The sequence below is a fragment of the Argiope bruennichi genome, chromosome 10, assembly GCF_947563725.1.
Source record: "Argiope bruennichi chromosome 10, qqArgBrue1.1, whole genome shotgun sequence".
NCBI lineage: Eukaryota > Metazoa > Arthropoda > Arachnida > Araneae > Araneidae > Argiope > Argiope bruennichi.
Genome location: NC_079160.1, coordinates 123,449,554 through 123,466,143, shown reverse-complemented (window position 1 = coordinate 123,466,143; position 16,590 = coordinate 123,449,554). Strand labels below are relative to the sequence as shown.

Below are 16,590 nucleotides of genomic sequence, written 5' to 3'. Positions count from 1 at the left end.
CCAGAAGAGCCCCCCTTTAAATCTATTTACAGCCTTTTTAAATTTATTGACAGTTACAGTGACACGTAAAGAAATTTGAAGAAAAATTACCTTGCACTCTTAGCATAGACAATCACGATTTCGAATCCGTTCACAGACTACGATGTAAAAGTATATGTATAACATTTTCATAAGACGATTCGCAAGTAGCAAATACCGCTAATCTAAAATGGATATTACTTCCATTATAAACCTTTCGCTACGGTAAAGTAATAGAATACGATATATCATTATTGTATGCATCCTAATCCAAATGATTATTTCTCCGACCTTCCTTCGTAAATTTGATATCTTCACTAGTCTTTCGTGAGTCATACGCAAACAGGGAAAAGATATTTATCACAATGATATTGGAAACATGCGAATCGCAGACTGAATCCTTAAAAAAGAGTTAAAGACATGATATCTAAATAATAACATATTATGAAATTTCATCATAAATGTAACTATAAATAAGTCTAAACTTCAAATCTTTCTTCAAATGCTGAATTCTTTGACATCTATTGAAAGTAATTTTCTGGATTTAGGCGATGGCATTCATTGTTGTTAACAATCCTATGAAAACAAGAAGCTTCAATAAATAAATGTCAAAGATGCGTAGTCATTTTTTTGGAAAATAAAATTTATAAATAATATATTCACATAAAAAAAATATGGTAAACAGATCTTTAAATTTACGTGACAATTATATGACTGTTAATGACAACCAGAAATCATTCGCTCAATAATTCTGGCTGTCTGTTTTCTCTATTCAATCCATCCTTCGCCATCGAATATAATCTGACAGGGCTCACACTTTAATCAGAAATAATTGACTAATTATGTTGAAGAAACACGAGAGCTATTTTGAATGAAAAATAATGTGAAAATCGTGATCAAATGTGTGTCCTCCAACTACAGTTGCTTCCCATTTCTAATCATTTCCATTCTACACCAAAATTTGATTCTCAGTGGCATTATTTAACATGCATTTTGAACAAATGTCGGATTATTATTGTGGGACAAGATCTAGAACCTAACCTTCCTGTTTCAAAGCCTATACCTTACCACTAGGCCACACGTCTATTAGGAAATAAATTCTTTGTATTGTATAAATGGCATTGGCGAAAATCTTGGAATCAATCAAAACCTCACGACAGAGTATTTTTTTAGCAAAAGGTTTAAATTTATCTCCTGTTCAGTGTCTTAAATTACATTATAGATGACATTCCATAAAATATTAACTACCTATGGCGTTTAGTTGGTTCGCTGGAAATCATTGTTTCTAAAAAATTCAATTATACACTCTTTTTAATATGGTCTTAATTGTTTTCTCAGTAAAAATATTTTAAACTTCATATTTTGATAATTATATAACTCATATTATTTTAGAAGAAGATTTTCACTACTGCGTTCATTATGTTAAGCACTTCCTTAATTATCTGTCTATGTCTTTATATATCCAATTAGATTACAGGAAATAGCATCCATGTTTGAAAATGGGGGCACTTTAAAAAATGTCCACCCTTTCTTGATTTTGAAACTAAATATTTATTCCAAGTACAACAGAATTTCAGATTTCATTAAAGCTGCGTTTTATATTAAAACTTACTCAATTTTTTAAAAAAATTCTTATATTGATCACCAATAACCAAAAGTAGAATGAAATCATTATAGAAGCAATGAAACGATTTGAAATTCAATTTAATAATGGAGCATATTGTTGTAAAATAATTTTTAATGTGATAATTTTTTTCTAAACTATTTACACATTCGATTTTTCCTTTTTTCTGTCCCCTTTTTGCACCTAGTATATGTTGCCTTGTATCTTTTTTTTTTTTTTTTTTTTTTTTTTTTGCCGACAAAATATTAACTTTTATGTAAGGTAAATATTAATGTGCTCCTTGCCAGTGTAACGCCGTTTTTGTCACACAACTTACATTCATCATTCTTACACATGCCATTTTAACCGGTAAGCCAATCTTCTGAATAACAAAAATATTGATAAAGAAAAAGGAAAGCCATGCTTTAAACACCAGAAATCAATGATGGATGTAAATGATTTTACGCAAAATGTATTCCTTCATGTAATCATTACATGATTCATGTAGAATTCATGTAGATTACATGATTCATGTAGAACATGAATCATGATCATGATTACATGATTCATGTTCATGTAATCATTTGAAAACAAACTCATCCTTCACAATGGTGGAGAAGCAATAATATAAATTCTGTTTAATATGTCATTGTAGATTTTGATAAAATTTGAAGGAAAATATCCCGTGGAATTACTTTTCTATATATGTGTAATGATCACTGAGCTAAAGAAAAGAAATGAATCAAATTTTCTAAAAATTCTAAATACAAATTTAGTACCATATTTACTATTTTATTAAATAAATTGCAACATAATAATCTCGATGCCTTCATTTAAATTTAAAATACAATTTTCAACTACTTTTTTACTACTACTTTATTATTATTATTATTAGAGACAAAATGTTTCCATCAGAAAGCTTGATTTCGATTTTTTTTTCTTCTTAGCAAATGTTTGTATTGTGAGTTTAATAAATGATTCCTATGGATTTAATGGGAATAATTCAATAAATAAACTGAAAATTAAGTACTAAATCCATAGAGTATATTTCGTTTGACAAACAAAGTACTAAAAAAGAAACTGAAAATATAATCACATTTTTAAAACCACATTTTTGAATAAAAAAGAATTCAAAACCAAAAAATAATTTAAATCCTATATAAGAAATAACTAATTAAAATTTGATAAAAAATTAATTTGATTTGTATTTTTTTAATTTAATATGTAGATAAAATTAAAGTTAATTTTCGAATCTGTTAAAAAAATTATTCAACTATTTGTTTCCGACAAATATGTATTTAAATATTCAGACGATTGCATTAAACAAATTTTTTCTATATAAAAATTTTTTCTCAAAAAGTGCCGTGATATTAGATTATTATTTTAAGAATGGATCTTTAAAATTAATTATAAATTATACATTAAATCATTGTTTAGTAATTGAATTATGTATGTTAAACTTAATCAATGATAAAACAATGTGTTTTTTATTTAATAATATGAATGATTTCATTATTTGACATTGAATATAATATTACGTTTCGGTCATACCTGATCCATAAAAAAATTTAGAAAATAAAAATAATTAATTTACACCGCAAGAGTCAAATTATGTATATTAAGAATACATTATTTTTTTAGAGAAATGATTAAAGTTCGTAATGTTATATTTATAAACCTTAGATTCCTTTACTTATATTTTCATTTTTTATCATAATAATTATAGCCATTTAATTAACCATTAATAAAGGGTTATTTTTTAACGCTTCCCTTTCAATTATATCAGCCAAACAACGGACTTTCATCGCATTTCAGTATTTAAAATCAAATTAATCATCATTTTTACTTTAATAACTCATTGAATGTAATATTTATTTACTCAACAATTATAATCAAAGTTTTGCTAGGAAAAGACCTTTCTTTAATTGAATAATATGCTATTGGGTAATAATATAAATATTTATATATGTGAATTACAGAAATAAATTTCATAAACTGACTTTAAAGTATCTTAATTACCAATCAAGATTAATTAATGTAATCAATAGATATTTAAAATAAAAGAATAGAACAATTTAAAAACATTATTTTTAGTAAAAACATTATAAATCAAAATATGTAAAATTAACCCTAAAATGCATTACTTATTATTTTTTTTTTACAAAAAAAAAAAAAAAAGTACGTTTTGAATAATTGCATATAATTTAAGAAATATATTTACAAAGTTTTAAAATTATTTTTTTAATAAAATTTTTTAAAAAATTAAAATTTGTCAAAAGGCTACATTATGAAATAATATCTTATTGACACAAATCACATTATATCAATTCTGCAATGAAAATAAAAGTCCCTTTTTACCAGTATTTTTTTTTGCAATGCAAAGAAAAAATATTTAAATAGTATTTTTAATGATAGAACTATTCATGAAACTGCCATTTTGGTAGTTTCTCAAACTTCTAAATTAAATATTATTCTATTATCGCGATTGCCATATATCGATCTTTTCTACAAATATTTATCAAAAAGAATTTAAAAAAGGATTTCCAAACACTCATTTTTGCCCTTTGAAACAGCCATTTTATAAATGGAAATAGAAACTTGAAGCCAAATGGCTGCTCGGTGCATTTTAGGGTTAATTTAAAATGTTATAACTGAGAAATCGGAATTTAGAACTTGATGTGCCCAATTCTTACAGAGGAGCCCTAAGAATTTCAGAGTAAAGGGCCCCCAAGATGCTCAATTTACTATTATAATACTATATTTATTAATACAAATAGTAGTATTATAGTAGTAAATTAAAATTATATTAATAATTTATTACTATAAATAATAGTATTTATAATTATTTTTATTAATACTATTTATTTAACTGGTTATGTTATATTCCACTAACCAAGTCCAGTAAAATATAAATTTTTAATTAATAAATATTAACTTATTATCCCTTTATAATCTATTAAAATATTTAACTATTTTTATTACAAAGAGAAGAAATTATTAACTAATATTAATACTTAATTCTTTAAATTTTATTACTTTAATTCCTGTTTCCCAAGATGTGCATACTAAAAAATAAAATTGCATAAATCACTAACACTGATTTTGAAATATGGAACTAAATCTAAGAGGACACTACCTAGGGATACAAAACGCCAACTCACGAATGGCTCTAAAAGTCAATGAAATTTTTGTAAAATCTAGAGTCACTTGCATTGCCTATTTATTAGTTCGAAACGTAAATATTGGCAATACAATAACATCTAAGGTATAAAGAGAAGAAATCTCAACTTCTGGGAATAAGCAATAACTGTACCCTACAAATAATTTTCACTCAAAAATCGCAAAAGCCGGAAAATAAACATTAAAATCTTTCTCCTTTTTTTTATTTCTTTTAGCTTTTCAGTTTGTTATGTCTCTTATGCATCAATAATCTGCCTAGAATAATTCTTTAACGAACAATTATGACATTAATAATTAAAAAAGTAAATAAAAACAAAGTAGTGGGATTTTATTGCATAAAATCATCTTGAAAGGAGAGAAAAAAAAAAAACGATAATAAAAATAACAAACTTTTCTAAAAAACTTTATTAGATTTCATACACATGAATACATATTTATATATTCTTGAAAATAATGTTAACATTTTTTTTTTCATGCTCCAACTGTTTTCCTATAATGCAAATCACTGGCAAAACTTTTTCTCAGAAAGGAAACAACTTCCTTCCATTGAAAAAAGTTATTCACATATCATTATGATGTATATATTTAAGAAAAACTAGCAATGAAACATAAGAAATAAAATGCTGCTAATACAAAAATTCATAGATCCTATTTTTTTTTAAATTAGTGTTTTATAAGTTAAAAATGAAAAGCAAAAAATGGACAAAAAAAAATTGTGTTTCTATAAGAATAATTTTTGTTTAAACTTTCAGATGGGAAAATAAATCAAACACAACAAATCTTTAACATAAATAAAACAATATCACAAATGACTTTTGTATCACAATATATGATAAATATACATAGTAACATAAGGTAGTTTATTTTCTATATACATGATATACATAAAAAACGTTATAACCAACCTGATAGAAAATTAGCACTGAAATTCAATAAAAAGTACATTCCAAATCATAATAATGTAAGTATAAAGATATTTACTCATAAGAAAAACTTATATATTTTTAAAGAATAATTTAATTTTAAAGAATAATAATAAGCAAGTACCATTTTTTAACTATTCAACTTTTCTTTTTTGAATTGCATCATTACTTTAAACACAGCTTTCTGCAAGAAGTGTAATCTTCAGATCTTTAAATACATAATCTTGCAACATAAATAAATCAAATGCATAATAAGAATGATATAAAGAAATTTTTATTCATTCAGAATAATATTCCTTTCTTTTTGCTGGTTTTAATGAAAATAAATACACAAAAATAATAATATATTTATATTTCAAAGCAGCCTATACAATATTAAGAGCATCCTCCCCCCCCCACTAACTATTTATTTAGGGTTTTCTATTTCGTTTACAGCTAGAGATTTCTATTTCAATTCAAACTGAATAAATAAATGAAAGAAAGTATGTATGCATAAGCTCAACAAATACAGGAAGGAAATAAATAAAAGCATTTAACAGAAATATGAAATATCCATGGTAAATACTCAATATAATTTTTATCATTTACAATGAAATTTGATCTGAAATAATGGTAAATACTGAGAAAATGCCAAAAAGCAACTGTTCAATGGATGTAAGATTTTCTCTGAGTTCGTTTATAGCCAATACGTTCTCCTTCTCATTATTTCTTTTTCAGAATAAACAAGAATATACATTTGTATGATTCTACCCTTAATCCTATAATATAGTCAGTGAAAAATCAAGGAGACAGTACTGGGAATACTGCATGATGCATTATTAATTAACACAGTAAATATTTCTGAGTATAATGTATCTAAAAATACTTTGTTTCAGAAAATCATGTCTTTTACTTCTGAATGATTTTATTTCTCATTCGAGTGATATGCAAGAGTGTTTCTTAAATATCGAAAGTAAATGTCAAAATATAGAAAAAATTATTGGTAATATTTTTTTGAAATTTTTCTAATTTACAGCATTCCATAAATGAAAATTACATGCTTCTATAAATTGCTTAGCAAAAATTAAACATATCCTCTTCTATCTATCAGCTTATACCTGTGCGGGTGAAATTAAAATTGATTGACACAACCACAAAATTGAGAATTATTTCCAATTTTGGAAATGGATAGTTAACTATAATATTTGAACAGAAATAATTTTTGAACACTAATATTGATATTGTGTACAATAAAAATTTAAAAACATTGCAGTTTATTATTGCCAAGTTTTTTTTCAACATTTCTAAGACATGAGTGAACACATTATCCAAATAAAAGAGAAAAAATATCACTTTTTATTTTACTAGCTTATTTAACTACCCATACATTTTTACTCATTGTATCAGAATTTCAAATTTATACCTTTAATATTTCAGAAGTTAAATTTTTATTTGTGATGACAAATTAAATACATTCACAATTAATTTTAAGTGGCATTTTATTCCATGATAGATTTTTCTTCATTTTCCATGTTTCAAAAATGTAAGCTTTTTCCTTTTCCTCTGCTTTAAATAGAACTGGGATTTTTTTTTTATATATGCTTATTATGAGAAAAAATTGTGTATACATTATGCATTCAGTTGTTTCATTATATAACCAGAGATAAAATGAGATACGAATAAATTTACTGTTTCACTAAATATTACAGTAAACAATTTTCGTTACATTTACTATCAGAAACATCTTAAAATTCATGTACAATTTTGTGTAAAACATTTCAAAGAATCTACAAATAAAATTTCAAGGAAAAATATTCATATTTGAAATGTAGTAGGAAATTCAATAAATTTCTAAATATTGAATTTTTACCAAAAATGGAAGGTTAAAATAATTTTTTCCCTTTTAAGGCGATTTTATTTAAATGGTAAGTTACAATATTGAAGGAATACTGCAAAGATATTGTGTTTCCTGTGTCCAAAATTGGTGATACAATCATTTATGGCTTTCTATACACTGTCAACTTAATTTCTCACAAACTATAGGAATTTTTACAATTTCCAAAGATTGATATTACACTAATACAGCAGAGTCTCTATTATCCAAATCACTCTTACTAAAATAGTTTTTATAACAAATATTTTTAAAAAATCAAAACAAGCTAAAAATCTATAAAGAGGGAAAAAAGAAAGGAGGAACCAGAATAGAATTTAAGCCTCGCTTACTTAAAGAAATTCGGGTAATTTATACAATATACAAAACAGAATACCAATTTTTTTTTTTAAAAAAAAATCTACAAATAAATTCCCTTTATATGCTATTTTGGTTATTATTTTTAATCAAGAATTTTAAAATGTTTTCAAAAATTGTTTCCATTTGGAACTGTTACTGGCCATACAGTTAAGATAATCAGAGCTCTACTGTAGTTCCTTTACGAGAATGCACCAGCATATGACATCAACACATAACTCATTAAAAGAAAAAAACTTTTGTTTCAATCATCATAGTGATATATTTTTTATAGAAATACTTACGTAAACTCCTCACAACATCAATACAAAATAAATGGTAAAGTCTTTTGCATCTCTTGATATTCTGTTCTAATAATGAGTAAAAAATTATCTTTAAGGGAAGTTTTCATGAAGTAACTTTTCAATAATTTTATTAAATACATTTGACTTTTCACAAGACTTTCATAAGAAAAGATATGTAGTATAGTAAATTTTCAATATAATTAAAAGAAACTCTACTAATGGAAGAAAAACACCCTGCTAGGGGAAAAGCTATTGTATTTTATAAAGTACGATGGTAAAATCCTTAAAAAGTTTGTGCAAGTGACTGAAATTGGATTGTGAGAGTATCTTTTTCCACAAATGAAAATAAAATCAAGCACCTGAAGATATATCTATTTCAAAAGCAGACTTACAGAACCATTCACACACTCAACTTAACACTGAAATTTTCTTAAAAATAATAAGAAACATTAAAATATTATACACGTTTCCAAAATGTATGTAATAAATGGACATTGTCTTAAGACTAACATGCACCAATAATTTATTTTCTAAATTCTTATATTAATAATATCTATACCCAAGACTTATTTCTAGAATAAAGTAAACAGCAATAAAGGTCACAAAGTTGAAAACTATAATAGTTTAATGTACACCTGCATTTAATGTTCGAACTGAGAAACAGACATTTAACAAAAAGTACAAATGCACTAATATGGCTTTCTAAAACCTTTGAAATGCGAAGGCATGCAGATTCAATTAGTAATAACCTTACATCAATTCTAAGAGGCAGAAAGTTAAAGGGAAAAAAAAAAGGTACCCCAAAAATATTTATAAAATTGGAAATTTAAAAACAAACAAACAAGCAAACATAAATCTGTTCATGTTTATAAAGTGCTAAAAGTGTAATACATTTTTATTTTTGTAAGTACAGGGTGTTTGAAAATCAATTGCTTAATACAGAAAAAAAAAAAAAAAAAGGCAACTCAAAAATGATTTTAAAAATATTTACACGAAACAAGAAAAAAAGGAAGATTTCTAAATCTCATGTAAAATATCTAATGGAAACTTTCAATATGAATTCCATTTATATCTTTACTGATTTCAAATCTATGCTTAACATTTGAGAAATATATTTTAAAGTATATCATTGATTATCTTCTGAACAACTAACTGAAAATCTTATTTGTGTTTAATCATACTTTTGATATTTGATACATATTTTTATTTTCAAAAATCCTGTTATAATAAAATAAAGTTCAAAACATTTTTAAGATATTTAAAAAAAAAAATAAGATTAAAAGCAACAGATTATATTTTTTAAGCATCCAATTTTACAAAAATAGATCTATACTTTTGAGATATCTTTTAAATATAGAATCAAAATAGCTATGAGTTTCTTAAATAATGAGTCAAATTTCTAAATAGAGCAATGAAAAAAATGTCAAGGTCATAATAGCTTTAATAGAAAATGTAGTTTTCAGAATGTGTAAGTAAACATTATCTTTTTAAAAAAGCAAAAGCTTATAATCAAAAGGATTCATAAAAAAATACTGTCATTAAAGTTAATAAATCACATGAAATTTATTTTTCTTTTATAAATAATTCATTTAACATCATATTTATCTGCTTACTTGAATGAACTTTAATTTAAACAATATTTTAATATATAATTTATATAGTGTTTTACATCTTAAAAAGGGTTTGTAAAAAGAAATTTTCAAAAAGATCTTCCAACAGATTATTTATAATGAACTGCAAGTTAACAAAATGACTAAAATTACATTACCAAATTATTAAAAAAAATGTAAATGTAACTTCCCAAGACTTAAATAGATGAAAATACTGTAAAGCATTCCTAATAATTATCTGAATTAATTAAAGCACTAATGAAGAGATACATTATTGATTCTTTTTTTTACTCAAAGTTCCATAGAGGAGGTAAAAAGATATCCATTTACAATAAAATTTTATATCACTTTATATATTGTTGGTTCAACAACTTTAAAACTAATTTTTTTTCTAAATAATTTAGTTGCAAATGTTTGTAATTAAACAAAAATATAATGAAATTTGAATCAATAATCCATTTATTATCAGACTGTTCCATACAAATTAGTGGTATTAGTGGAAGAGATATTACCATTGCATGATTTCTCATAAAAATGGAATATTTACTTTAAAAAAAACCAAGGAAACATTTTGGAATTCTTAAAATAAATCACTAGCAAAAAAAATAAAAAAAAATAGATGAATGCAACAAAAGAGCATAACTTTTAATCATGAAATAAGGCCTAGGTACAGAAGAGCACATATAAGTTTTTTTTTCTTCTTTTTTTGCATACAAAAAATTATGGCACCGGATAAAATTGTACCCAAAATGAAGATCAAACAGGATCTACTTTTATTAGAAGGCTATGAAGAATGATGGACCCTTCTTCCTTTGTATACCACTCTAAGTCGTTATTGCTGAAATGTACATCTATAGGTTCTCGAACACCTAATTGCTGGGGGCCTACTGTGTAGGATCCAGGTCGAACACAAACTTGAAAAGCAACTTTAGCATGATACAATTTCTTATTCTCTAAATCCGCAAACCTATAAATAAAATAATAAATTGCACATAATAGAAAATTGTAGATTAAATATATAATCCCTATCTCTATTAATAATAAAGATGAATGTGTGTATTGCCATTCTACATAACAAATCATTTGACCTAGAGCTACCAAATTTGGAACATACAGTGACGACCAAAATTGTGGACACTTTTGAAAGTTGTTATGTTTTTTAACTTTGTATGCTTATAAAAAATATTACATTTCACAAAATGCAAATTATTACATATCATTTTAAAGAGAATTTAATGCTGATTTCAATAAAAAAAGTAAAATTCGAATATTTTCAATTAAAAAAAAACGTTATTCTTACTTTAATCTGAATCACAAACACAGTGATGAAGTGGATTATAATTTCTAACAAGTCACTGTTTTTGTTCTGAGAAACAGTCAAATGTTAATAACTGCTAGCCGAAGCTGACATCATGTTTAAAGTTGGAACGAGTCATTATTGTGCTTTTTCTATAGAAGGAAGACTGTTTTATATGTAATCAAATTGCAAGTTAGAAATTTTGTTAAACTTTTTAATAGATAGTACACATTTTTGTAAATATTTATAATATTTAGTCAAGAATCAATGACATCAAATAAATGAATAGGTTGAACATCTAGAAAGAGAACTAAGATTATTGTGTTATATGAATATGGTCTTATGCTGAAATTGCAAGACAGGTGGGTGTTTCAGTGACTACATCTGGAGTCCGAAAGTTTTGTTTACGATATCGGAGACAAATTCAATAAAAAATAAAGTAGGAAATGGCTGAAAAGGGTGCGCCACATCAGTTTATAACAGAAGTATAAAAAGACTATGTCTCCAAGATAGAAGAAAGTCATCAGAGGCCATCAGAAGTCAATTGAATGATGTTGGCGTTTCTATCAGTTCCAGAATGATCAGGAGAATGTTATTAAATGTGGAACTAAAAGGTAGAATTCCTCGAAAAAAGCGTTATTTTAATTTACAGCAGAGCAAAAAAGATTACAGTGGGCAAAGGAACACATTAATTGGACAAATGATCAGTGGTCACATGTTATATGGAGTGATGAAACAAAGATATTTTTATTCGGTAGTGATGGGTGAAAATATGCAAAATGTAGAATAGGTGAAGAGCTATATCCTGACTGCATTCAGGCGACTGTGAAGAACTCAGTTAGCTTTATGATTTGGTCATGTATGTCAGCAGACGGTATTGGTCTCCTTCATCTTATCAATGGGATATTAAATGCTAGAAAATACATTGACATTATTCTAGAACCAAAATTTACACCTTCCATCAGTGATCTCTTTCCTATCTTTCAGTAGGATTCTTCTCCTTGCCACACAGCAAAAATATCGAATGAGTGGTTTAGTACAAAGAGCATTAAATTGTTATCATGGCCAAGAAACAGTCCTGGCCTCAAAATTATAGAGAGCTTATGACACCATTTGAAAATTCTTGTGTATATGAAGTGTTCATCAAAAGAGAATAAATTGGGGCTATAATTGTTTCCTGGCATCATGCAATAACGAAAGAAAAACTTAAAACTCTCTTTAGCTCATTGAAACATCAGTGTGAAGCTGTAATAAAAAATAAAGGCTACCCTACTAAGTGCTGATAATTCACTGCAGTCATCAGCATCTAAGGTATCTCGATAATTATTGCCGCTCAACTTTTCTTGTATTGCAAATATCTGAATTTTACTTTTTGCATCGAAATCAGCATTACATTCTCTTTAAAATGATATGTGAAAGCTTGCATTTTGTGAAACACATTTTCTATAAGCATACAAAGTTAGAAAACGTAACGATTTTCAAAAGTGTCCACAATTTTGGCCACCACTGTATATACTTTGGAAGTAATAATGTTCATTCACTTCCTTTTCATTAAATTTTTTATAAAATCTATCTGAAGATAATTTTTGGTATTTTTCCATGATAATTTCCATAAGTATATTTGCACAAAAAAGAATTTTACACCATTCACCATTTTAAAAATTAAAAGAAAATGTCTTAATAAGATTATTAAAATTATACCAATTCAATAAACTTGTAAATGTTTCTTAAATTCTGGCAATTTTTTAAGAATTTATATATTTGCCTAATTTCTGACAATAAATGATGTTGGTCTGAAATTCAAACCATTTTTATTGTTTAAGCAATTATTTAATCATCTGATTTTCAACCATTGTTAAAAGCTAAAAAAAAAAAAAAAAGGATTCTGCTTAAATCTGTGTAATCTACAAGAAAAATAAGAAAAGTAGAGTTACAATATCACAAAATTCAGAAAACAGATGAACCATACATTTAAGTTTTTAATAGCACCATGATGTCATGGAACTCCCGTGGGCAGGCCCATTTGCAAAATGAAATGAACACACAAAACACAATTAAAATAACACGGATTTAATATCTGACAATTTGAGGGAATCATGGACATGAAGTTACACCTAAACAATTTAACTGAAATTTAACTATCCACAAAGAACCAAATGGTTGCTAAAAGTAACTAACTACTTAACAGTAAAAAGAAATGTGTTTGTAGCACTCCATATTGCAGAATATTGAATTAAAGTTACCAAATTTGGCACAGATATACTTTTAAAGGACTAAATGCATATTTAATCCCTTTATATAGAAATTTCTCAATGATATGAAGTAATATATACAAAATATTAGAAGGTAACAAATGGTCATTCTTCAAAGTACATTTCAATCTAATTAAAATTTGGTTGGATGTGCTTAAGTGAATACAATATGCTGAACTGTTTCAAAGCTTATACCAACAGGGCATTTTACATGAGTAATAATAATAATAAAAAATTATGATATCTGGCAATGTTAAATGATAAGGCACACTTGCAAACAAATGCAGTGTCATATGACTTGATTTCATTAAAGAGGTTATACACAGAACACATATAAGATTACTAAAATAATAAGCTTAAATGTTTATTACTTTGTTGGGAAATCCATGAATATCAAATTATGCATTGGAGATTTAGATGAATACAATTTCATGACCCACTCACTTACTCAAAAAAAAGTAAGGCTAGACTTCAACACAATTGAATAAATTCAGATTGCACTTTAATGACTCAAATGAACATTAATATTCCCATTAATATATTGCATAAAGTATATTTACATGTTTAAAAGTGTGCATATAGAGATCAAATGAATACATAGCAATTAGAGGCACATTTAACAATAAGTATATAAAATCAAAGCACTTTTTTTAAAAGAAATTAATAAAATTTATAATAGGTTATATTTATAGGAATTTATCAGTTAAATTTATCACATATATGATGATGTAAAGTTTTGAGAGGGTAAAACATTACAGCAATTCTGAAAACAAATGAATAAATTAATAATTCAATATCTTTTTAATGTAAATTATTTTGATATAATGGAAATAAAAATATGACAAAAATCTATTTCAAAAAATTACTTATATTACCATTATTTTTTTTCTTTTATATCTTTTGTCATTGTAATTAGAATTGTAGGTACATTTCTTTCTAAAAATTTTGTAAAAAATAATTAGAATTTTCATTGCAATTTTTAAATTGAAAATATTTCTTTTTTTTTTTTTTTTTATCAGTCTTATAAATGAAATATTTTACCAACACTCATGGGTATGATAATTTCTGCTAAAAATCTAAGAAATACTGGCATAATTTGCTTTATACTTCGTATTACAGTCATTGTTATTCTATCACATTTATAACACGTTATACTTAAATAAAATTCAATACTTACTCTTCTTTTGGAGAAAATTTTGAAGAACCTGCATAAAGCATTGTGGGCGATATTAAAACATGACTGCTATCAGTGTCCTTTGATTTTCCACCTTTGTCTGCAAGTTTCTTTTGAATTTTAAAACCTAACATAGCTGAAATGGAAATAAAATTAAATTATGAGTACAGGTTAATTCAGACATTACACCATTCAGTGCATTATAATGACCATCTGCCTTTAATAATAATAAGATTATTAAGGTCAGTTATAAATAGCCATCATAGGTCTAAGCACAAACTCTCTTATAGGAGGTATGAGCTGTCATTGGACTAGGGCCAAGATGGTCGTATGTTCTTTTCTCCAGGAAGTGAGAACCTACTTAATATTTAGCAGTTTTTATGCATGCATGATGCCCTCCCCCTCCCTAAAAAGTGACCACAATCATAGGTTAGATTATATTGTCTGGGTGAACATTAAAAAAAAAAAAAAATGAAGAGCATACATTTCACAAAAAAAGTTACTCAATGTAAATAAATATTTATATTTTAAATTAGTATATAAAACATTTTTGAGCAACAATTATTTCAGGAGTCATACACTGACTGATCTCCATTAGAAAGGTCTATGTACACTGTGTACAGAGCATATGAAATAAACACTTTTTAATATCTGATAATTTGAGGGAATCATAAACAGGAAATTACATCTAATGATTTAACAGAAATTAAACATAACAAATATTGCCAGTGAACTATTTGGTCATTATCACAGAGTGCTGGCCATTTGGGTGGTAGAGCACATTGCAATGCACTGGGCCCCCGTGACTGAGGGGGTTCCAACATGATGAACTAAAATAATGTTCTGAATAATAATAACGACATGAAAAAATTTAACTGAAACAATCAACGGGTTTGGAAATATATGAAGTTTACATATACATTACAGTGCAGTGAAAGTATGTAACCTATTATAAATACGAACTAAATGGATTTATGATCATTTACCTCAACTTCTATGTTAGATTCCATATAGTATTTTGATAATTCATTCTATAAACTGTTTAATATTGTTAGATTTAATCCTGTCCATGCTAAGGAAATATCCTTCTGGGTGTCAATAAAGAAAGTTAGCAGAAAAGTAGAATTTAAAGAAGTCATTAGATCTATTTTCTTGTATGTGAAGTAATTCTGGCAATGATATTGCTTTAACTTCAGATGTTACAATTCAAGCTCCAATTGGAGAAGCAATTTCCACTCAAATTGCATAATCTTGCAATCAAAATGTAGAAACACCCTTAAATGCACTAGCTATACTAAGAATCGAAAAAAATTGCAAGAAATTGTAATTTTCGAGGTAATTAATAGAAAAACAAAAACAAAATCACATAATAAATAAACACACATTAATAATATTTTGTCTGTAATTTTTTTTATTAAACCAAAAAATTTAGGGCCCCAAATGATCTTTTGCACCTAAGCCCCTTTATAGAGAAACCCGGCTCTGAGTATATCTTTCTTATTGGTAAGAAAAGAATCCAGTAACATTACATAAATTTTAAATCATCCTTACAAGGATGATTTAAAAATCAAGGAAAAATTAAATAATATATCTTATTATATTTAAATCTATATTTTTGGAAAGATAAATATTTGCACTTTAAGATGGCATATCAAACACTTTTTTGTAAAAATTATATTAGAAGGTGCAAGATGAAGTAAAGTTAAACTCGAACAAAAATATTAAAGTTCAAAATATATTTTGATTATTTAATTATTAATGTAAAAGAATTTTGTTGAGGGAATCATTAAGATGTAGTTTCACAAAATATTTAATTTTTAGCAGCTATTAATCCCAGCGTACCAACTAGTCACCAAAAGTGGCTAGTTGTTATAACAGAATAGACAGACAAATTATGATACCATAATTTATGTTTCGATTTTAGAAAATAAAAAGATAATTCTAAAAGATTAAAAATCAAACTTCCCTACTTAATAAAGCATTGGGGAAAAAAAAAAAGAAGATTTCCCTTCTTTTTTTCTT

The 16,590-nt window shown here is 26.0% G+C and overlaps 1 protein-coding gene across 1 annotated transcript in view; it reads right to left on the bottom strand.

Moving 5' to 3' along the window:
* Positions 1 to 10,242: 10,242 nt before the first annotated feature.
* LOC129988886 (neuralized-like protein 4) overlaps positions 10,243 to 16,590 on the bottom strand; it is a 57,127-nt gene continuing 50,779 nt past the window's right edge. The window contains exons 23-24 of the mRNA XM_056097168.1: positions 14,572 to 14,704; positions 10,243 to 10,812 (exon numbers count right to left, since the gene is read on the bottom strand). Of these exons, the coding sequence (XP_055953143.1) occupies positions 10,602 to 10,812; positions 14,572 to 14,704 (344 nt within the window). The 3' untranslated portion in view covers positions 10,243 to 10,601. The remainder of the gene's footprint in view (positions 10,813 to 14,571; positions 14,705 to 16,590) is intronic.